General features: G+C 39.0%; 1 protein-coding gene across 1 annotated transcript in view; it reads right to left on the bottom strand.

The window, feature by feature from the left end:
* LOC139945137 (cAMP-dependent protein kinase catalytic subunit PRKX-like) overlaps nucleotides 1–19,733 on the bottom strand; it is a 62,476-nt gene that overhangs the window by 21,799 nt on the left and 20,944 nt on the right. Inside the window, exons 2-4 of the mRNA XM_071942415.1 lie at nucleotides 17,232–17,400; nucleotides 2,851–3,114; nucleotides 1,859–1,978 (exon numbers count right to left, since the gene is read on the bottom strand). Of these exons, the coding sequence (XP_071798516.1) occupies nucleotides 1,859–1,978; nucleotides 2,851–3,114; nucleotides 17,232–17,400 (553 nt within the window). The remainder of the gene's footprint in view (nucleotides 1–1,858; nucleotides 1,979–2,850; nucleotides 3,115–17,231; nucleotides 17,401–19,733) is intronic.

Raw genomic sequence — 19,733 nt, 5'->3', positions numbered from 1 at the left:
GCTTCACCCTTTACGAGGATACGTGTTAGAAGTTGAATCTATTCAAGGCACTGGACACTTTTGTTGATTGTCAAAGATCAGTATTCTCAACAAATGCATAAAATAACAAACCTGTAAAAATTTGGACTCTATTGGTTGTCAAACTTTTGGGAGAATAATGGAAGAAAAAACACCCTCGTTGCACAAGTTGCGTGCTTTCAAATGACTTGAATTCAAGACCTCGGCTGAAGTCTATTCAATTTAGAAATTTGAAATTACTTCTTTCTCAAAAACTCTGTTACTTCAGAGGGAGCCGTTTCTCACAATGATTTATACCACAACAGCTCTCCATTGCTCGTTTCCAAGTAAGTTTTTATGCTAACAATTATTCAGAGTAATTACCAATAGTGTCCAATGCCTTTAAGACTTCCTTGATACTAAGCCAATTGGAATCTCAACTATTTGTACTTGATGTACATGTGTCATTAAGGCTTGTCTTTACTTCAAGTCAAAATTGTCCGACTTCATTCTATTAAATTAGGGATGCCATTTCTTCCGCCGCAAGGTTAACTCGTGATTAGTGTCTGACATGACAGTGACAGAAACGTTCCGCCGGCGTCATATGGAGGGGCCGCTTGACTTGCCGAGTTTAATCAATAAATAATTCTGTAACTCTGACATTCCAATAATAATTAACAGTGGTGGTGAGGCAACTTAGAGGCAAAGTGTACCCTTGGGTTTTTTTGAACCGTTTGATTGGTTTAATCCTATGTAGATATGTACAGTAAAACAAATCTATCAAGTTGCCCATGTTCCCTATGTGCACAAGCAGTAATGAATGCAAATGCAGGCCTGGATTCTTTTCTCCGGGGTAGGACCATTAATGATGAATTGAATTGAATTACAAGGCCTTTGCCTCTGTTGCTCTGGTCTTGGCCTTGGTCCACCTTAAGAAGTTTCCCTTAGACAGTGAACACAATTGGTAATTGTCAAAGACTAGTCTTCACAGTTGGTGTATCTCAACATACGCATAGAATAACAAACCTGTGACAATTTGAGCTCAATTGGTTGTCGAAGTTGCGAGATAATAAAGAAAGAAAGTTATGTGCTTTCAGATGCTTGATTTCGAGACCTAATTCGTGGAAAATTACTTCTTTCTCGAAAACTAGGTCACTTCAGAAGGAGCTGTTTCTCACAATGTTTTATACTACCAACCTCTCCCCATTACTCGTAATCAAGAAAGGTTTTATGATAATAATTATTTTTAGTATTTACCAATAGTGTCCACTGCCTTTAAAGAATTTCCCAATGGAAGCGGCCTTTGTAAGCTGAAAATGCCAATGCCCGTTCAAAGATGAGATTCCAGACATGGCTAATTATACCAAATGGGGTAGCCCGACTCAAGGAGTTACCGGCACAAATGAAAATATCATCTTTCTTTTACATGCTGTGATAAGATGAAATAATAATAATATTTGTGGCTTCTTATATAGCGCACATGTCCGCAGATGTCCGTCACCCAGTGACACTCCTGCCGCTGTAACATACAGTATTTCCTGGAAGATGTGGGCCTATGTTTGAATTATGAGACCTATATTCTAATAGCACCATGTAATGCTTTACAAGGTGCTGTGGCGCAATTTGTTGGCGATCGGACCAGGAACACCGGAGGAAACCCCTTCTCTTTTCGATAAGTGCACTGGGTTCTTTTACATGCGTTACATAACACATGGGACCAACAGCTAAACGTCCCATCTGAAGGACGAAACAATGGTTAAGGGTCTTGCTTAAGAACACAAGTGTCACGGCTGGGGATTCGAACCCACTCTCTGCTGAAACACCATGATTAAGATAAATGCAGTCTAGAACCCTGACTTACCCGACAAGCATCTCAAATATAAGAATTCCAAGAGCCCACCAATCCACTGCTTTTCCGTGACCTTTACTTTGGATGATTTCCGGGGCTAGGTATTCGGGAGTTCCACATAGCGTCCACGTCCTGCGAAATTTAAAATGAGAAAATAGATTTAGCTGTTACAAACAACTTACCAACCAAATGGACCGATGGTATAAATGCAAAAATTTTACACTTAGTTACTTGTTCATGTTTGTTGTGTTGTCATTTAGCCTTTGAGAAAGACTCTGCTAGGGTCGAAAACGTCAGGCCATTAACTATTTTTTGCAAGATTAAAAATGTCGAGATAAAATTTAAATGAGAGATAAATCAAACATTTTTACACTTTTTACTTGATCATGTTTGTTGTGTTGTCATTTAGCCTTTGAGAAAGACTCTGCTAGGGTCGAAATTCAGGCCATTAACAAATTTTTGCAAGATTACAAATGCCAAGATAAAAACCGAATGAGAGATATCTGGATGCTTGATTCAGAAAAAGTGTGCAGCAGATATCCAAAATCTTTTAAAACAGACTTGTTATTTTTTTTGAAAAATGAGATAATTTATGTAGCAAGGGTTTACAAGGTGCTGCGGGCATTCAGCAGCCACTGCCAGAAATACTTAGCGCTAAATGTAACTTGTTTTTTTTATGTGCATTATGGCTTGACATCCTATCCAAAGGACAAAGCACTATGGTGAAAGTATCTTCCTCAAGAACACAAGTGTCAAGTACAGGACTCAAACCCCTGCTCAAATTTTTTTTTTTCCAGGGGCCGTTACCACCTATTCCTGGGGCTGAAACAGGGTTACCCCCTACAGTCCATTTAAGGATAATAGGCTTGGGTATCATTCATCAGTAGTCTGGCTATGGTAGACCAGAAAGCACTACCTCCCCAACTTTCAAAGCAATCATGGTTTAGTGTCTTGCTTAAGGACACGAGTGTCCTGACCGGGACTCGAACCCACACTCTGCTTACCTGTCCTTTAACCTCTTGGCAAAACCGAAGTCCGTAAGCTTGACATGACCGTCTCGATCGAGTAAAATGTTTTCTGGTTTCAGGTCCCGATAGACGATATCTTCTTTATGTAGGTAATCTAATGCGCAGATGATTTCCAAGGCAAAGAACTTGGCGATTGAGGACTTGAAGCGTCCCATACTGCGTAGATAGGTGAAGAGTTCTCCTCCACAAACGTATTCTAGAAGCATATACAGGAATGTCTCGTTGTGGTAGGCCCATATTCTGCAAAGAAGAAAAAAAAACAGAAAGATTTATAATTATTACGGTTAAAATAAATTTTGGGGGTTTGAAAAGTCCAGCTCCCAGTTGTTGACTTCACCAAACTCTTCCTAACTTAGGATTAATCTTGGGAATTTAGTTCCGTATCCATAGACGTTGCGACAGACTGACGAGTTACTCGTTCTAACAAGAGATAGGATTAATCCTAGCATTTCGTGAAATTGGCTGTTGTCTCTTTTTAAACAGGGAGAAGCCAGATTTCAAGCTAAACGGACTGAATCCAACATGAATTAGTCAGACGTGAGATAGGGAGACCTGGAATTTCACTTTTTAGAGGGCGAGGCCATTTTCACTTTAAAAGAGGGCACTTCCAGTAGAAAAACTTAAATTCTTTGGGAGCCTTTTTCTTGGGAACATGAAAGCTTGGAAGTGTCGTGGTCGAGCGGTAAAGAGCACCGAATTAAAACTCTTGTGTTTCTGATCAGCAGAGTGTGGGTTTGAATCCCCGGTCGTGACATTTGTGTCCTTAAGCAAGACACTTAACCATTGCTTTATCCTTCCGATGGGATGCATGTAAAAGAACCCAGTGCACTTATCCAAAAGAGAAGGGGTTTGCCCCGGTGTTCCTGGCTGTAGCTGCTGAATGGGTCGTAGCACCTTTCAAACCGTTTAAGGTGCTACATAATTGGGTCGCAAAATTCATAACTTCAATATATCTTTCCCTATAAATGTATATACTAAGCGCCTTGAGAACCTTGTTGGTAGATACGTGCGTGCGCAATAAGACTTTGATATTATTGTTATTATTAAAGCTACATGTATATGTTTATTCATGTGTACTGAGTGTACTACAACTACAGTTTGGCCCGTTAATTATGCGATGAGAGCTTCAAGTGGACAGTGGAATGTCTGTCTGACATCCATGTGTTGTGAGCAAAAGTAAAATCATTATCGGAATGCATAGTCAGGCCTGCATGCTTTGTTTTTGAAAGGGCACAGGCACCAAGGCGTTTTCTCCTTGGTAAAGGGCATCCCATGTATAAAGAAATTGTAAAGTTCTACTGTAGCATTTCAAGGGCACCAAGGCAATGACCAGGGGGCATGGAGGCAATCACCTTTGTTGCCTCAGTGATGTATCAGGCCTGGGCTATTGCAAGTGTCATACAGTCATTGACTCCCACTGTTTGCCACCAAGAGCATAATAGTTTTGGAAGCTAATTGTATATTAAAGCCTTTTTGAGATATGGCGGACACACTGTTACAACACTATAAGGTTTGGGTAAATTTGTGTGTAATATACACCCAAACCAAACAGTACCTATCACGACCGCCATACCTCAAAACAGCTTATACAATGCTTCGTAACTGCTTGTTCCTGTCATAAGTGTTGTTCGGCTTGATATAATAATTCATTGGGATTTTCATTTAGTGTTTACATTTTTTATTCGTACAGTATCATTCACTTGTTTTTACATGCATTGAATGCAATTGTATAAATCATGCACCGTACATTGGTGATCTTTTTTGATATCATCTATTTCCTTGTTCCTGTTCCTATCACATCCGGAAACATTAATCTGGCCAGAGACTTTCAGAATTAACCAGCTCAGGGCCATTCACATGTTGAAACACTGTGTTTCAAGTATTATACAAGACCGTAAGAGATAAAGGAATAAAAGGGTAGCGACGAGTTCTTACACGGCCGTTTAAAGCCGGCAGGGTCGAATTGCCGTGTGATAAAGGCCCTCGCCTTCAGCTCGGGCCTTTAGCGCACGGCAACGACCCTGCAAGGTTTTAAACAGACGTTTAAGAACGAGTTACTACTCCTCTTTTATTCCCATTCATAAATGCCCTTTTGTTAAAAAACGTTAAAAAAGATACAATTACAGACACTTTGACATTTGAAAATTCACGTTTTTGTTTTGTTTAGATAACTCTTTGTTTTGTTTAACTCTTTGTGAAATCCACCCAGGACTGTGAAACAACCTTAAAAACTCAAATTTGCTGCTTATTTCTCAAAAAAGTACGAAAAAATAAATATTTTTTCCTGCCTTGCTCTCTTTTTTTTTATTTCTTTTTTATTTGTGTGTGTATTTGCAATGCTATTGTCTGTTTGCTAATGCACTGTGGTCTACACGAAATGGCGCTACATAAAAAGTCCAGTATGTTATAATGAAAGGTCCCTCAGAGATAAAATTTCTTTGTGTCACCGAGTATTTAAACAGCGTTTTTAACATCCTTGGGCTCTGTCCAAACCCATGGGTGAAAAAAAACCTTGAATGAGCAATTGAACGACTTCGTTCACATGATAGATGCAGGTTAACAAAACAAGCACTCTCTTGACAACTGTCACTTCAAGTCATTCACAATCTCTCTGTGATTTCCAAATTGAAGAAGGGAACAATGCAGCTATATTAAAGAGCTTATGCTACATTAACACCTATATTACCTCGTCTACACTATTGTACAGCTACAATGGATTGGCCACTCCCCGCTGGGGGCAAAAAAACTGTTAGTAAGTTCGTAACATGGCCGCATGACTTTAGGGACAGCTATCGTTGTCACAAATGCCATCCGAAAAAAAGAATGGTTTAAGCTTTTTCAGAAGAAACCCAAAGACAACTCATCCATGTGTTTACTTTACTTTTCCCCTTGAATAAAGAACTCAATCGAGCGAACGTTGTACAGCATTCCCCTGAGTATTCCCCTCCAATTCTCAAAGAACATTATTCTTTTTACGGCTTTCAGTGCCAAACTTATCAAAGCAGTGGCACTATTTTTGTTTAACAGGTGCGAAGCTGTCACTCAAATCAGAGTGACTAAAAGAGCAATTTTAGTCTGGGCCCCCAACGGAATGATGTTAAACCAGCACTCATTACTTTTAATGTAGACAAGGTACAGAACAAAGATGGCGGTGCGAGTTGAGATCATATAGTCTGTGGGTTGTTGATTCTGTGACATTAGACTTTACATCTGTTTCAGTTTATTTCATTGATAGTTTGTTTTACTTTTCTATAAAAAAAATAACTATTATTTTATAGTATAGACGATGTGACCTCTGACGTCACTCGAACACCATAACATGATTCACGCGCATACCGCCGGGCAAAACCTTTGTGTTTTGGCAGCCAGCTAGAAAATGCATGCAATCTTACCATGACTACGCGTCTTTTTGCTAGGCGAAACATGGCGTATAACTACATGTGTAAAATTTCTTTCCTGGGGTGTCGTGGGTGAGCGGATAAGAGCACCGCACTCAAGCTCTGGTGCTTCTGTTCCACAGAGTGTGGGTTTGAATCCGGGTCGTGACACTTGTGTCCCTGAGCTAGTCTTGGTGCAAGACGTTTCTCGTTTCCTTTTCACACACACCGCGGCCAATTCACCGACAGCGCGCGCAACGACTCACCTGACTTATAGTCCACTCACCGCCGGAGGTGAGTGGACTATAAGTTACGTGAGTCAGTGCGCGCAGTGTCGGTGAATTCGCCGCGGTGTGCGTGATAAAAGAAAACGAGAAACGTCATGCACCAAGACTATCCCTGAGCAAGACACTTAATTAAAGTTGCTTCTCTCCACCCAGGGGTAAATGGGTACCTGTGAGGGCAGAGATGGTTCTTGTGGTTGGTTGAGCTTAGTGTGCTACATATTTGGCAGCGCAGGCTGTATACTCCCCAGGGAGCTGAGATGGCTTAAAGAATTAAATGGCCCAGTGATCAGGGTAATGTTGGAAGCGCTTTGACACATGGTGTATAAAGCGCTATATAAAAACCAAATGTTATTATTATTTATTATCACTCTTTAACAAGACTTTCAGCTTGACAAAAGACTGAATAGGACCGGTCCGAGGTATAGTTGGGACATTCCTCAAGTTTGAATGTAACAAGCTTGGATATAATTGTTACTGAAAACCTTAATAGAATGTACCATCACCCTTTAAAGGAACACGTTGCCTTGGATCGGTCGAGTTGGTCTTTGAAAAGCGTTTGTAACCGTTTTTTATAAAATGCATATGGGTAGAAAGATGTTGTGAAAGTAGAATACAATGATCCACACAAACATGCCTCGAAATTGTGTGGTTTTCCTTTTACCTTGTCGACTAACACGTCGGCCATTTATGGGGGTCAAAATTTTGACTCCCATAAATGGCCGACCATGTTAGTTCGCACAATAGAAGGAAAACCACGCAATTTCGAGGCAAACTTGTGTGGATCATTGTATTCTACTTTTAAAACATCTTTCCAACCATATGCATTTTATAAAAAACGGTTACAAACGCTTTTGTTTTGACCAACTCGTCCGATCCAAGGCAACGTGTTCCTTTAACAAGATTTCAATTACCAAAGACTCAATTGGACCGGTTCTTAATTGGTGTGAATCTTAAGTTGGGACGGAACTTGCATGTATGTATAATGTTATCATGGATGTAGGGGTTTTACCGAAAACCTAATTTATCATCATTCTTTAAAGCCATTGGACCCTTTCGGTACAGAAAAAATAAAAAAGTTCACAGATTTACAAATAATTTACAGGGTTTACAGAAGGTAATGGTGAAAGACTTCTCTTGAAATATTAGTCCATGAAATGCTTTACTTTTTGAAAGCGGTAAAACAATATAAATTCTCGTTAACGAGAATTACGGATTTGTTATAAACACATGTCATGACGCGCGAAACGCGCGAAAACAGGAGTGGGTTTGCCCGTTATTTTCTCCCGACTCCGATGTCCGATTGAGCCTAAATTTCCACAGGATTGTTATTTTATATATAAGTTGTGATACACGAAGTGTGGGACTTGGACAATACTGTTTACCGAAAGTGTATAATGGCTTTAACAAGATTTCAATTACCAACACAGGACTCAATTGGGCTGATTCCTAATTGGGTTGATTCTTAAGTTGGGATGGAACTTGCATGTATGTATGTTACCATGGATGTAGGGGCGTAAGCGAAAACCTAATGTACCATCACTCTTTAACAAGCCTTCCAGTTCCTGATGCAAGACTCAGTGCACTGTCCATGTACACCATACAGCGATGTAAAAAGTGCACACAGTCACCAGTACTTTTTGGAGAATATCTGGTGTGTTATGTCAACAACCTTGCCTCACTCCTGCACTGGTCGATCCAATTATTGATTCCTTCTTTGACGGAGTGGACACAGAACAGACCTCTTGAAAAGTAAACTTTTCTTCGAATGACCTGAGCTTTTGTCTGGCTTTTGTCTGGCTTTAGTCCAACATTGGGAACCTTTGAAAACCCTGGTCTTTTGGGGTCTTATCTATTTACAAGTAACAGTTTTTTTAAGTGGTGAACCAAGACCAGTTTGATACAAGAAAAACTTCTGTTTGATGTAGTTTTAATGGAATCTCCAACAGTGGGAATTTTCTCTTGTGTATGAGGACAGATCTGTGGCACCCCAATGATCCACGCTAAAGAAAACTCCCTTGAGAGTGTATTGATTCTTTTGAGGTTGGATTGACACTGGACAACTGATGACATTAACAACAAAGCAACCCAAGAGTATCTCCCAGTAGCAATCGATGGGACTGGCTTTTTAAGAATGCAACTGATAGGCTGGTTTATCCTTGCTCTATAAAACCCAATGGGGCATTTCACTGTGGGTGTCAGTTATTTTATAATTATGAAGCCTGTCTCTTAAAGCCATTGGACCCTTTCGCTAAAACAGTAATGTCCAAGGCCCACACTTCGTGTATCACAACTTATATATAAAACAACAAACCTGTGAAAATTTAGGCTCAATCGGTCAACGAAGTCGGGAGAAAATAACAGGAAAATCCACCCTTGTTTATGCACCCTTTGCCGTGTCATGACATGTGTTTAAAATAAAATCGTAATTCTCGGTATCGAGAATTGATATTGTTTTATTGTTTTCTCAAAAAGTAAAGCATTTCGTGGAATAATATATATGAATAAGTCTTTCACCATTACCTTCTGTAAACCCTGTAAGTTATTTGTAAATCTGTGAACTTTTTTTGTTCCTGTACCGAAAGTGTCGAATTGTTTTAAAGGTTACTACTGTACACTATTGATAACTATTCAAAATAACTGTTAACATAAAAACTTACTTGGTAAAGAGCAACTGAGAGCTGTTGATAGTATAAAACATTGTGACAAACAGCTCCCTCTGAAGTAACGTAGTTTTTGAGAAACAGATAATTTCTCACTAAAATATTTGAGTTGAACTTGATACCTCAGCTAAGCTCTCGAATTCAAGGCATCTTAAAGCACACAACTTGTGCCACATGGGTGTTCTTTCTTCGATCATTCTCTCGCAACTTCAACGACCAATTGAGTTCAAATTTTCACAGGTTTGTTATTTTATGCATATGTTGAGACACACCAAGTGAGAAGACTGTCTTTGACAATTACCAAAGGTGTCCAGTGCCTTTAAACAGGCAACTATGTAGCTATTGCTATAGCCGTAGTGGCTGCAGCCACAACTAGCTATGGCTATAGCCGTAGTGGCTGCAGCAACAACTAGCTATGGCTATAGCCGTAGTGGATGCAGCAACAACGTATTCAGAGATCTGCTATATAGCCACAGGTGAAGCTGTTAACTTTGGAACCAACTAAACACAGTTCTTTAACTCACCTTAAAGGGTTTGGGTACTTTTTGTACGACAAAAAACACAAACGTCCACAGATTTTTACATTGAACTTATATGGTTTAAAGATAATGATGGTAGAAAGCTTCCCTTAAAGACAGTTGCGAGATAATAATGGAAAAAAACACCCTTGTCACAAAGAGTTGTATGCTTTCAGATGCTTGATTTTGAGACCTCAAATTCTAAATCTGAGGTCTCAAAATCAAATTCGTGGAAAATTACTTCTTTCTCGAAAACTACTCCACTTCAGAGGGAGCCGTTTCTCACAATGTTTTACACTACCAACCTCTCCCCATTACTCTTTAGCAAAAAGGTTTTATGATAACAATTATTTTGAGTAATTACCAATAGTGTCCACTGCCTTTAAAACATTACTCGCTGAGCTGCTGTAGTTTTTGAAAAATCAATGACACAATTGCACAATTTACGCCTCAATTTAGCATGTGCAACGGGTTTATGCGACTCTCCTGAAAACATTGCTCTGTGATTTTCACTTTTAAGTTCTCAAAAAAACTCAAAAACTTGACCACTAAGGCAGCTGAAACTTCTTCAGGGATTCATGTCATGGCCAAAATCTTGATCTACAAAAAGTATCAAATACCTTTAAGCACAAGAGTAGCCATCTTGGGGTTTTTCCGCTTCATTTTATTTCACCGAAACCAAAATTGAGACTGGATTGGCAAAACATCTTATCCCTTTCTCACACCCAAAGGGAATGTGAAATAATGTAGTCAAATACCTACTTTTAATATTTATTTCTCATGAAAACATGTCTTAATATGTTAACTGATGTTTCTGTTTGTTCAAGTGCCATGAGTACCTTAGATATTTAATATTATTACGAAATTGAGCTCGGAATGCCATGGAAATAAACTATTGAAGTAAAACAGAAACCAGGATATGAAGTAATGGTTGAAAAGTTGTTCCGTACTAACGAAAACTTTTTGTAGGACTTTTTAAAAGTAATAATAATATCAAAGTCTTATGCGCATGTATCAACCAACAAGGTACTCAAGGCGCTTATATACGTTTCCCAGACAGATAGGTTATTGAAGTTATGAATTCTGAGACCCAATTAAGGGTTTACAAGGTGCTACGGCGCATACAGCAGCCACAGCCAGGAACACCGGGGTGCACTGGGTTCTTTTACAAGCAGTCTTTTACAAGTGTTACACAGCACATGGGACCAACGGCGTTATGTCCCATCCGAACGAAGCAATGGTTAAGTGTCTTGCTTAAGGACACAAGTGTCATGGCTGGGGATTTTAACCCACACTCTGCTGATCAGAAACACCCGAGTTAAAATTCTCTTAAAGCCATTGGACCCTTTCGGTAAACAGTATTGTCCAAGGCCCACACTTCGTGTACCACAACTTCTATATCAAATAACAAATCTGTGAAAATTTAGGCTCAATCGGTCATCGGAGTCGGGAGAAAATAACGGGAAAACCCACCCTTGTTTCCGCGCGTTTCGCCATGTCATGACATGTGTTTAAAATAACTCTGTAATTCTCGTTAACGAGAATTGATATTGTTTTGCTGTTTTCTCAAAAAGTAAAGCATTTCATGGAATATTATTTCAAGAGAAGTCTTTCACCACTACCTTCTGTAAACCCTGTAAGTTATTTGTAAATCTGTGAACTTTTTTTTTTTCCCTGAACCGAAAGGGTCCAATGGCTTTAACCGCTCGGCCACAACACTTCCACACTTTTTAGCAGTCACCGATGATTGAACAAAAAAATAACCTAATTATTGATCCACGGCTTCGATTACCCGCGCCCTGAGCCAGCTTAAGCCTCATGATGGTAGATCAGCTATCATGAGCCATGTTGACAAGCAGGTGCTTCAGCGAACAGAAAGCAAACATTATACAGCGCTGGGTAAACAGTCGTTTACTACTTATGTCTACACTGTTTGGAGTAGTGCTTGAGCTTAATGACTGTGTATTCACATATAGTAAAGAGTTTATACAGTTATGATTGCATAGTTGGTAGTATAACAATGTAGTCTGAAGCACTTTATTGCCATGAGTGATTATCTGCAGGCACAGAGGAAGGTCCTTCCTTCTTTTTCCTTTCTAGTGCGGCCTTCATAATTGAAGATAGTCGCACTGCCAGACACACCGGGCGAACCCCTTCTCTTTGCGACAAGTGTGTACTGGGGTCTTTTACATGCGCTGATAGTTGTTATAACAACACACAGGACCTACAGCTTTATGTCCCATCCGAAGGACGAAGTGGGTGGTTAAGTGTCTTGCTTTTAAAAGGATACAAGTGTCACCAAGCTTGAGTGTCACGACTCCCGAACCCACACTCCCTTGAACAGGTCAGAGCTAGAGTTCGGTAACGGTGCTGTTAACCAGTCACCAACCCTAACCTACTGTCCTCAAATACAGCACACAGCCTTCTCCTGTGATAAAGGTCTGCTAAAAATGGCACTTCAAATAACTGAAGTCTTTCTCAATTGGGGAGAAACATTGATCACCTCTTTCTCTAGAACTACATTAATTAGTTTAAATAATGTTCTTATTAGGGGTGATCAAGACACCCTTCTGATAAGACATAAAGCTTTACATGCTGTATGTTGTGTAAGGCCAAATAAATAAATAAAATGTATATATCGGCTGCCCTTTTTAAAAATCGAAGGAGGACTTTTTCAAAATGGGCCGGCTGACACATTTTTAAAGACAACTAGCTGGGCTATTTTCCAAGATTCATTTTTTTTTCACCCGAGATTGCTAAAAATATCTTCTTCTTTTTTAAATCATAATAAAAAGTAAACAAAAAGGAGGCAGCCAATAAAAAGGAAGCAGGAGAAGATGCTAAACATTTCTTAATGCGCCGTAGCACCTTGTAAACCCTAATAAGGTGCTAACTAATTGGGTCTCAAAATTCATCACTGCAATAACCTATCTTTCTGAAAGTTTGTATATACTCTTGAGTATCTTGTTTGGTAGATACGTGAGCTAAGACTTCGATATTATTATTATTTATTTTTTTGCCTCATGAATGTCAGGGAAACCAGAACACTTTAGGCTACAATATGTATCTTTACAGAATAGACCTAATGCACATGACGTCCTTTCAGTAGGGCGCCCTCACCTAGAGGTCAAAAGGAGGTTGTTCATTGGCCAATCCTGTGCACCGCGCGTACAAATCTGTGCATTTCGACTGTTTCGTCACCGTTTTCCAATAAGATAGCTGCTGGATGGCGTCAATGCATTAAGGTCTATCGGTCTGCCCCTATGTTTCTGGCATTGGTTGGTTGCAGATTGTGCCACAATATAAAACCACTACAAGATGCTCTATAAATAGGACGCCTGTCAGGAGTGATTAATTGCTACCAGTATTAGGCCAAATAAAACAAAAACCCAGTTGATTGTTCCCTTCCTTGTCCTTTATTGTTGTTATTTATTTTTACTCTTTTTTTATTTGACTTTTGGTTCTCTTAATTTTTCATTAAACTTGCTAATCTTTTGAGAACTTTTAACTACATAAAGTGGTGACTTTAAACTGAAGAATGGGTGGCCAGTTTGAATTAAAATGCCTGGCAGCCACCATAGAAAGAAATAAAAAAATAAAAAGGACATCATCCTCCTCTTTTTGGAAAAACCTGGACGACCAACTGGTATTTTGTTTTACTTGGCCTTAATTATAATTAGCTACCCTGTATTATTAATATTAACTAAATGGAACCCCCCTCCCACTCATAGTAATATGTTCCAGGGAGTTGACCAACCATTTCAAAATCATCCAACTGTACCGGTTGCTTCAAAAAAAAGGCCAGCCAACACAACTGTGCACACAACATAGCTTGTGTGTTGTAGCTATGCATTCGCCATAAAGTTGGTGATCATTTTGTGGCACGTTTTTTTTCTTATTCAAAACCATAGTGGACGATATTAAATGGTCAGACGATAGGAGCTTTAAAGACAGTGGACACTATTGGTAATTGTCAAAGACTACATGTAGTCTTCACAGTTAGTGTATCCCAACATATGCATAAAATAACAAACCAGTGATCATTTGAGCTCACTCGGTCGTCAAAGTTGCGAGATAGAAATAAAAGAAAAAACACCCTTGTCAACCGAAGTTGTGTGCTTTCTGATGCTTGATTTTGAGACCTCAAATTCTAAACTTGAAGTCTCGAAATCAAATTTGTGGAAAATAACTTCTTTCTCGCAAACTAGTCACTTCAGAGGGAGCTGTTTCTCACAATGTTTTATACTATCAACCTCTCCCCATTACTCGTAATCAAGAAAGGTTTTATGATAATTATTTTGAGTAATTACCAATAGTGTCCACTGCCTTTAACGAGGGGCACCAAGGTCAATATCAGTTTTGAAATACACTCATATTCCAACAGAATGACCATCTTAGATTTGATTGTCTGCTAGTTTTACTCCCTCGATATTTGTCTTCCGCAATCCGCTCTTCTCTAAACATTCGACAACCCCCACCCCAATCTCTTCCCCATCTAATACTGCATACCTCTTTACATACTATTTATTTTGGGTAAAAACTAAAAATCGATATTCTTTTTTCCCAATGCAAATTTAACATCTGTAAAATCGTTGCTGTACCCGCTGCTGAAAAAATGTAGGATTCGAAATTTCGAACTGCCTCTAGCTACTGGGCAATCTCGGTGGTCTACTTGTAGTTGGTGAGACACTGCTCTAGAATGGAAAAGGTTGTGGGTTCGAGGTCTACCCAAGAAACATGCCTGTGTTTTTGTTTTCACAGAACTCTGGAAAGTACTGAGTATACAGTGCTAACATCGGTGTATATGGGTCAAACCAAAATTAGTTTATTCTTTATCCCCGATGCAAATTTAACAAAAATCATTGGGGTATACCTGCTGGTAAAATATAGGATTTGAACTGCCTCTAGCTACCACTACCACCAGGCAATCTACATTGTAGGTGGTTTAGTTCAAGGTGAGACACCTGTAGGACACTTTTTCCACAGCACTCAGGAAAGTACTGAGTATACAAATCAGTGTAAAGCCAGGTTCATACTTCATGCAAATGCGAAGCAAATTTGACGTGAATTTGACGTCACAACCCTCCTTTCGCAGAGATATTCGCAAGTGAGTAGAGAAGAGTTGAACTGCTGCCAGTTATTCGTTGCAAATTTGTGACGTCAACATTTGCTTCGCATTAGCATTCGCAGGAAGTACATTATGAACCGGGCCTAAATGGTAAAACCCAAAGTAATATTCTTCATCCCGGATGCAAATTTGACATCTATGTATTTATTTTTGAATTGAATTTTTAAAAGGGAAACTGTCATCATGATCATAGCAGACCTGTGGCTGTACATGGAAAATTATGAACTCTGACCCAGTTTAACTGAACACAAACAATGGCTGTCAGGGCGCTTTCCATGTAAAGCCACAGGCTTGCTAGATGATCATATTCATAACAACATACGTGGAAGTAAGCAGGCCTGTTTACTTAGTATTTGAAAGGGCAGGGGCCTTTGGTAATGGGCGCCCTATGGGGAAATTGTGAATTTCTACTGTAGCCATCTTGGAAAGAAGTTGAAAAGTTTCAAAAACTTAATTCTTGAATGGCCCCTTTTGGATATTTGCCACTGAATCAAGAAAAGGTGAGGTTTCAGATGTTTTTGTTTTTCAAATTTTTTGTCCACATTGATTATAAACGGTAATGCATTATGCCCTTAGGCTGGAGGCAACTGCATATTTCACCCTAGACGTTAGGCGCTGCCTATTTGTCTGCCTTTCATGCAACAGTCACAGTGCGATGTTACACATGCAACAGTCGTAGGTAGCGCGAGGCAGCTCGTAATTGCGACTGACTCACACACACACACTGGGATCGAGGGTGTGTGTATCGTCCCCGCAGCTACACCGCGCTGTAACTACACACCGCGCTTAACAACTACCGTCTTGACTTCAAGACTAATTCCACCCACACACGGCAGAAGAAAATCTGCCTACCAAAACAAAATACCACAATGTAATCTTTCCATTATCAAATATCAGAGGCCTCAAATCTCATCTGCGACAAAAAACACTTGCCAAATAGCCATGCGATATCCCAGGACCCGGTATTACCAGAATTAAACAAAACTGGGTCGCCTAATTCTGCTGTGTCGATAACTTGGTTTAGTGACATTTGGAAAAGGATAGAACACTTCAGCGAAGGCAAATATTTTCTTGTTGATGACATGAGGTTAAAAGCAGGCGAGAGGCAAGTGTTTTAGAATTGGGTCAGTAAAATTAAGGAACTTAAGACAAGTTTAGAAGTTTTGCGGGTTTCAATGGAATAATGATATGTAACTGCCTGCCTATTAACAAAATATTATTCAATGTTGACTTTTGGTCTGATAAAATCTTTCAAATTCTGTTAAGTATCGAGGTACTTATAAGAGAAATGAGATAAATCTTATCTCTCAGCGTTTGTTCAATTAAAAACAGTTAAAGGGAAGGTACACGTTTGGTAACTGTCAAAGACCAGTCTTCTCACTTGGTATATCCCATCATATGCATAAAATAATAAGCCTGTTAAAATTTGGACTCGATCGGTCATTGAAGTTGCGAGAAAATGATGAAAGAAAAAACACCCTTGTCGGACAAATTTGTGTGCTTTCAAATAGGAATAAAAGACTTCTAGCTAAGTCTTTTATTATTTTAGTGAGAAATTAACTCTTTCTCAAAAAACTACAATACTTCAGAGGGAGTCGTTTCCCACAATGTTTTATACTATCAACAGCTCTCCTATGCTTGTTACCGAGTCAGTTTTTTAATTAATATTTGTTTTGAGTAATTACCAAACGTGTACCTTCCCTTTAATCATAGGATAAAATGTGTCGATAAGAATTGTTTCCCCTTATTTTGATCGGTCTTGTAAACAAAATTCTGGTCCATTAAAAAGTTTGGACAAATCCTAAGGTCTAGTGGATTGTTCATCCAAATAAAAATTTGTGAGTCAGATTTGAATAGTGTCTTGTACAATGACTTGCTAACTCACAAGTCACAGCTTGAAGGCACTTGGACACTATTGGTAATTTACTCAAAATAATTATTGGCATAAAACCTCACTTGGTAACGAGTAATGGAGAGCTGTTGATAGTATAAAACATTGTGAGAAACGGCTCCCTCTAAAGTAACGTAGTTTTTGAGAAAGAAGTAATTTTCCACAAATTCGATTTTGAGACCTCAGAATTAGATTTGGTGACCTCAGAATTAGATTTTGAGGTCTCGAAATAAAGCATTTGACAACTTTGTGTGACATGGGTGTTTTTTCTTTTATAATTATTATCTCGCAACTTCGATGACCAATTGAGTTCAAATTTTCACAGGTTTGTTATTGTGTGCATACGTTCAGATACACCAAGAGAGAAGACTTGTCTTTGACAATAACCAATAGTGTCCAGTGTCTTTAAATTGGAATTCCACAGACTAAATAGCAGCTGTAGTTCGAGGAGGGGGGAGACATCTTAAAAAAAAGAGAAAGCAGAACAATTACTTACAAATTAACGATGAAAGGGTGCTGGATGGAAGCAAGAATTGCCTTTTCACTTAAGACATGGTCCGTTTGCTTTAACCTAACGATGTCAGAAATTGCTAGAGCCTTCAGTGCCATGTAATCCTTGGACGTCTTATCTTTGACAAGAATAACTCTTCCAAATGTACCGGTGCCTGACAAGAAAACAAAAGATTAACAGTTAATTAGGATGTTTTTGTTTAATTTTTTTGTTGTTGTATGCAATTCGACAGACACACAAGGCCCGAAGGCCACTTCAAGGTGTGGGCTACAATGTTTGTTCATCCAGCAGAGGCCGTTGCCACCTACTCCAAGGGCTTAAACAGGGTTACCCCCTTTACAGTCCATCTGGATGTAGGTTTGGGTATCATCAATCAGAAGCCTGGCTGGCAGAAAGCACTACCTCCCCAACTTTATGTAGCAAGTGTCACGACCGGGATTCGAACCCCCACTCTGCTGATCGAACACCAGAGCTTGAATCCGGTGCTCTGAACTGCTAGGCCACGACATGCCACCTAATGATTTTAATAACAATTTAGGTTGAGCAAGGACTTTTGACTGGAGGAGGAATTGAAACCTTTAGTTCTCTTTGCACATGATTGTGCAGTTAGCGCAACTAGAATCCAAGCCGTAGGCACGTTGACGCTTTTTGAGTAATTTGTGTTTAAAGAAGGCAATATTGGTGACTACTCAAAATAATTGTCAGCATAAACAAGAGAAAAGGGTAATTTTTTTCAAGACCTCAGAATTGGATTTTGAGGTCCCGAAATCAAGCATCTGAAAGCACACAACTTTGTGTGACAAGGGTGTTTTTTCTTCCATTATTATCTCACAACTTTGTCGACCAATTGAGTTCAAATTTTCACAGGTTTGTTATTTTTTTGCATATGTTGAGACCTACAAATGAGAAGACTAGTCTTTGACAATGACCAATAGTGTCCAGTTTATTTTCAATACATTATTACTCAAAATAATTTTATACATAAAAATAACTTGGTAACGAGCAATGAAGAGGTGTTGATAGTATAAAACATTGTGAGAAATGGCTTCCTCTGTAGTAAAAAAGTTTTTAAGAAAGGGTTAATTTCTCACTCTATAATAATGCTGCCTTTTGCAGCAAAGCACAAAGATGTGCAACATGGTACATGTTTTTCTTTCATATTCTCTTGCAACTTCAGTGACCGATTGATCCCAAATTTTCACAGGCTTGTTATGTTATGCATATAATGCCTTTAAAGACACTGGACACTATTGGTAATTGTCAAAGACCAGTCTTCACAGTTGGTGTATTTCAACATATGCATAAAATAATAAACCTGTGAAAATTTGAGCTCAATCGGTCGTCGAAGTTGCGAGATGTTAATGAAAGAAAAACACCTTATCGCATCATGGTCACACGAAGTTGTGTGCTTTCAGATGCTTGATTTCACGACCTCAAATTCTAAATATGAGGTCTCAAAATCAAATTCATGGAAAATTACTTCTTTTTGAAAACTACATCACTTCAGAGGGAGCTGTTTCTCACAATGTTTTATACTATCAACCTCTCCCCATTACTCGTAATCAAGAAAGGTTTTATGATAATAATTTATTTGAGTAGTTACCAATAGTGTCCACTGCCTTTAAGCGAGAAGCATAATTGAGTTTTGTTTAGTAATAATAATAATAATAACCCGTTTTTATATAGCGCTTTTCACACTCGGAGGGCGTCCCAAAGCGCTTCACATTATTACCCCTGGTCACTGGGCCTTAATTCACTCCTTAAACCATCTCAGCTCCCTGGTAGGGAGTATGCAGCCTGTGCAACATTAATATGCGCTACTCGGCTAAATCAACCACAAGAACCATCTCTGCCCTCACAGGTACCCATTTACCCCTGGGTGGAGAGAAGCAATTATAGTTAAGTGTCTTGCTCAGAGACACAAGTGTCACGACCGGGATTCGAACCCACACTCTGCTGAACAGAAGCATCAGAGCTTGAATTCGGTGCTCTTATCCGCTCGGCCACGACACCCCACATAAATTTTAGCTACATACACATACATTTAGCTACTTTTTGTGCTCCATCAGCTCTACGACCTTGGATATGAATTGCAATTGTTCTTTTCCCCTTCACCAGTTATAGCTTAGGGTTACATATGGAATTTCAGAGAGCCATTTACAGTATTGTTAACCAACAAAACTTTGACCTCCCACAGATTTTACAGCAATTTTTTTTAAAGCCTTCATAGTTTCTTTGCTCCACGGTTGGGGGAGTCTGCCGCAAGCAAAATGTGTACTAATTCGTGGACTGTTGTGATCTAATAAAAGTATTGGTTGTCAAATTTACATTGCAGAGGGCACAATAGATGAAATGGCATTGTGGTTGAAGTGTCGCCAGAATGCCAGATACTATTCCAAATTACTAGCCTCAAATACATTTATTTATTTATTTATTTATTTATTTATTTATTTATTTATTTACTTGTTTATTTATTTATTTATTCAA

The sequence above is a fragment of the Asterias amurensis genome, chromosome 12, assembly GCF_032118995.1.
Source record: "Asterias amurensis chromosome 12, ASM3211899v1".
In the NCBI taxonomy this organism is placed as follows: Eukaryota; Metazoa; Echinodermata; class Asteroidea; order Forcipulatida; family Asteriidae; genus Asterias; species Asterias amurensis.
Note: the sequence above shows the minus strand (reverse complement) of the source record. Positions and strands in the feature narration are given on the sequence as shown.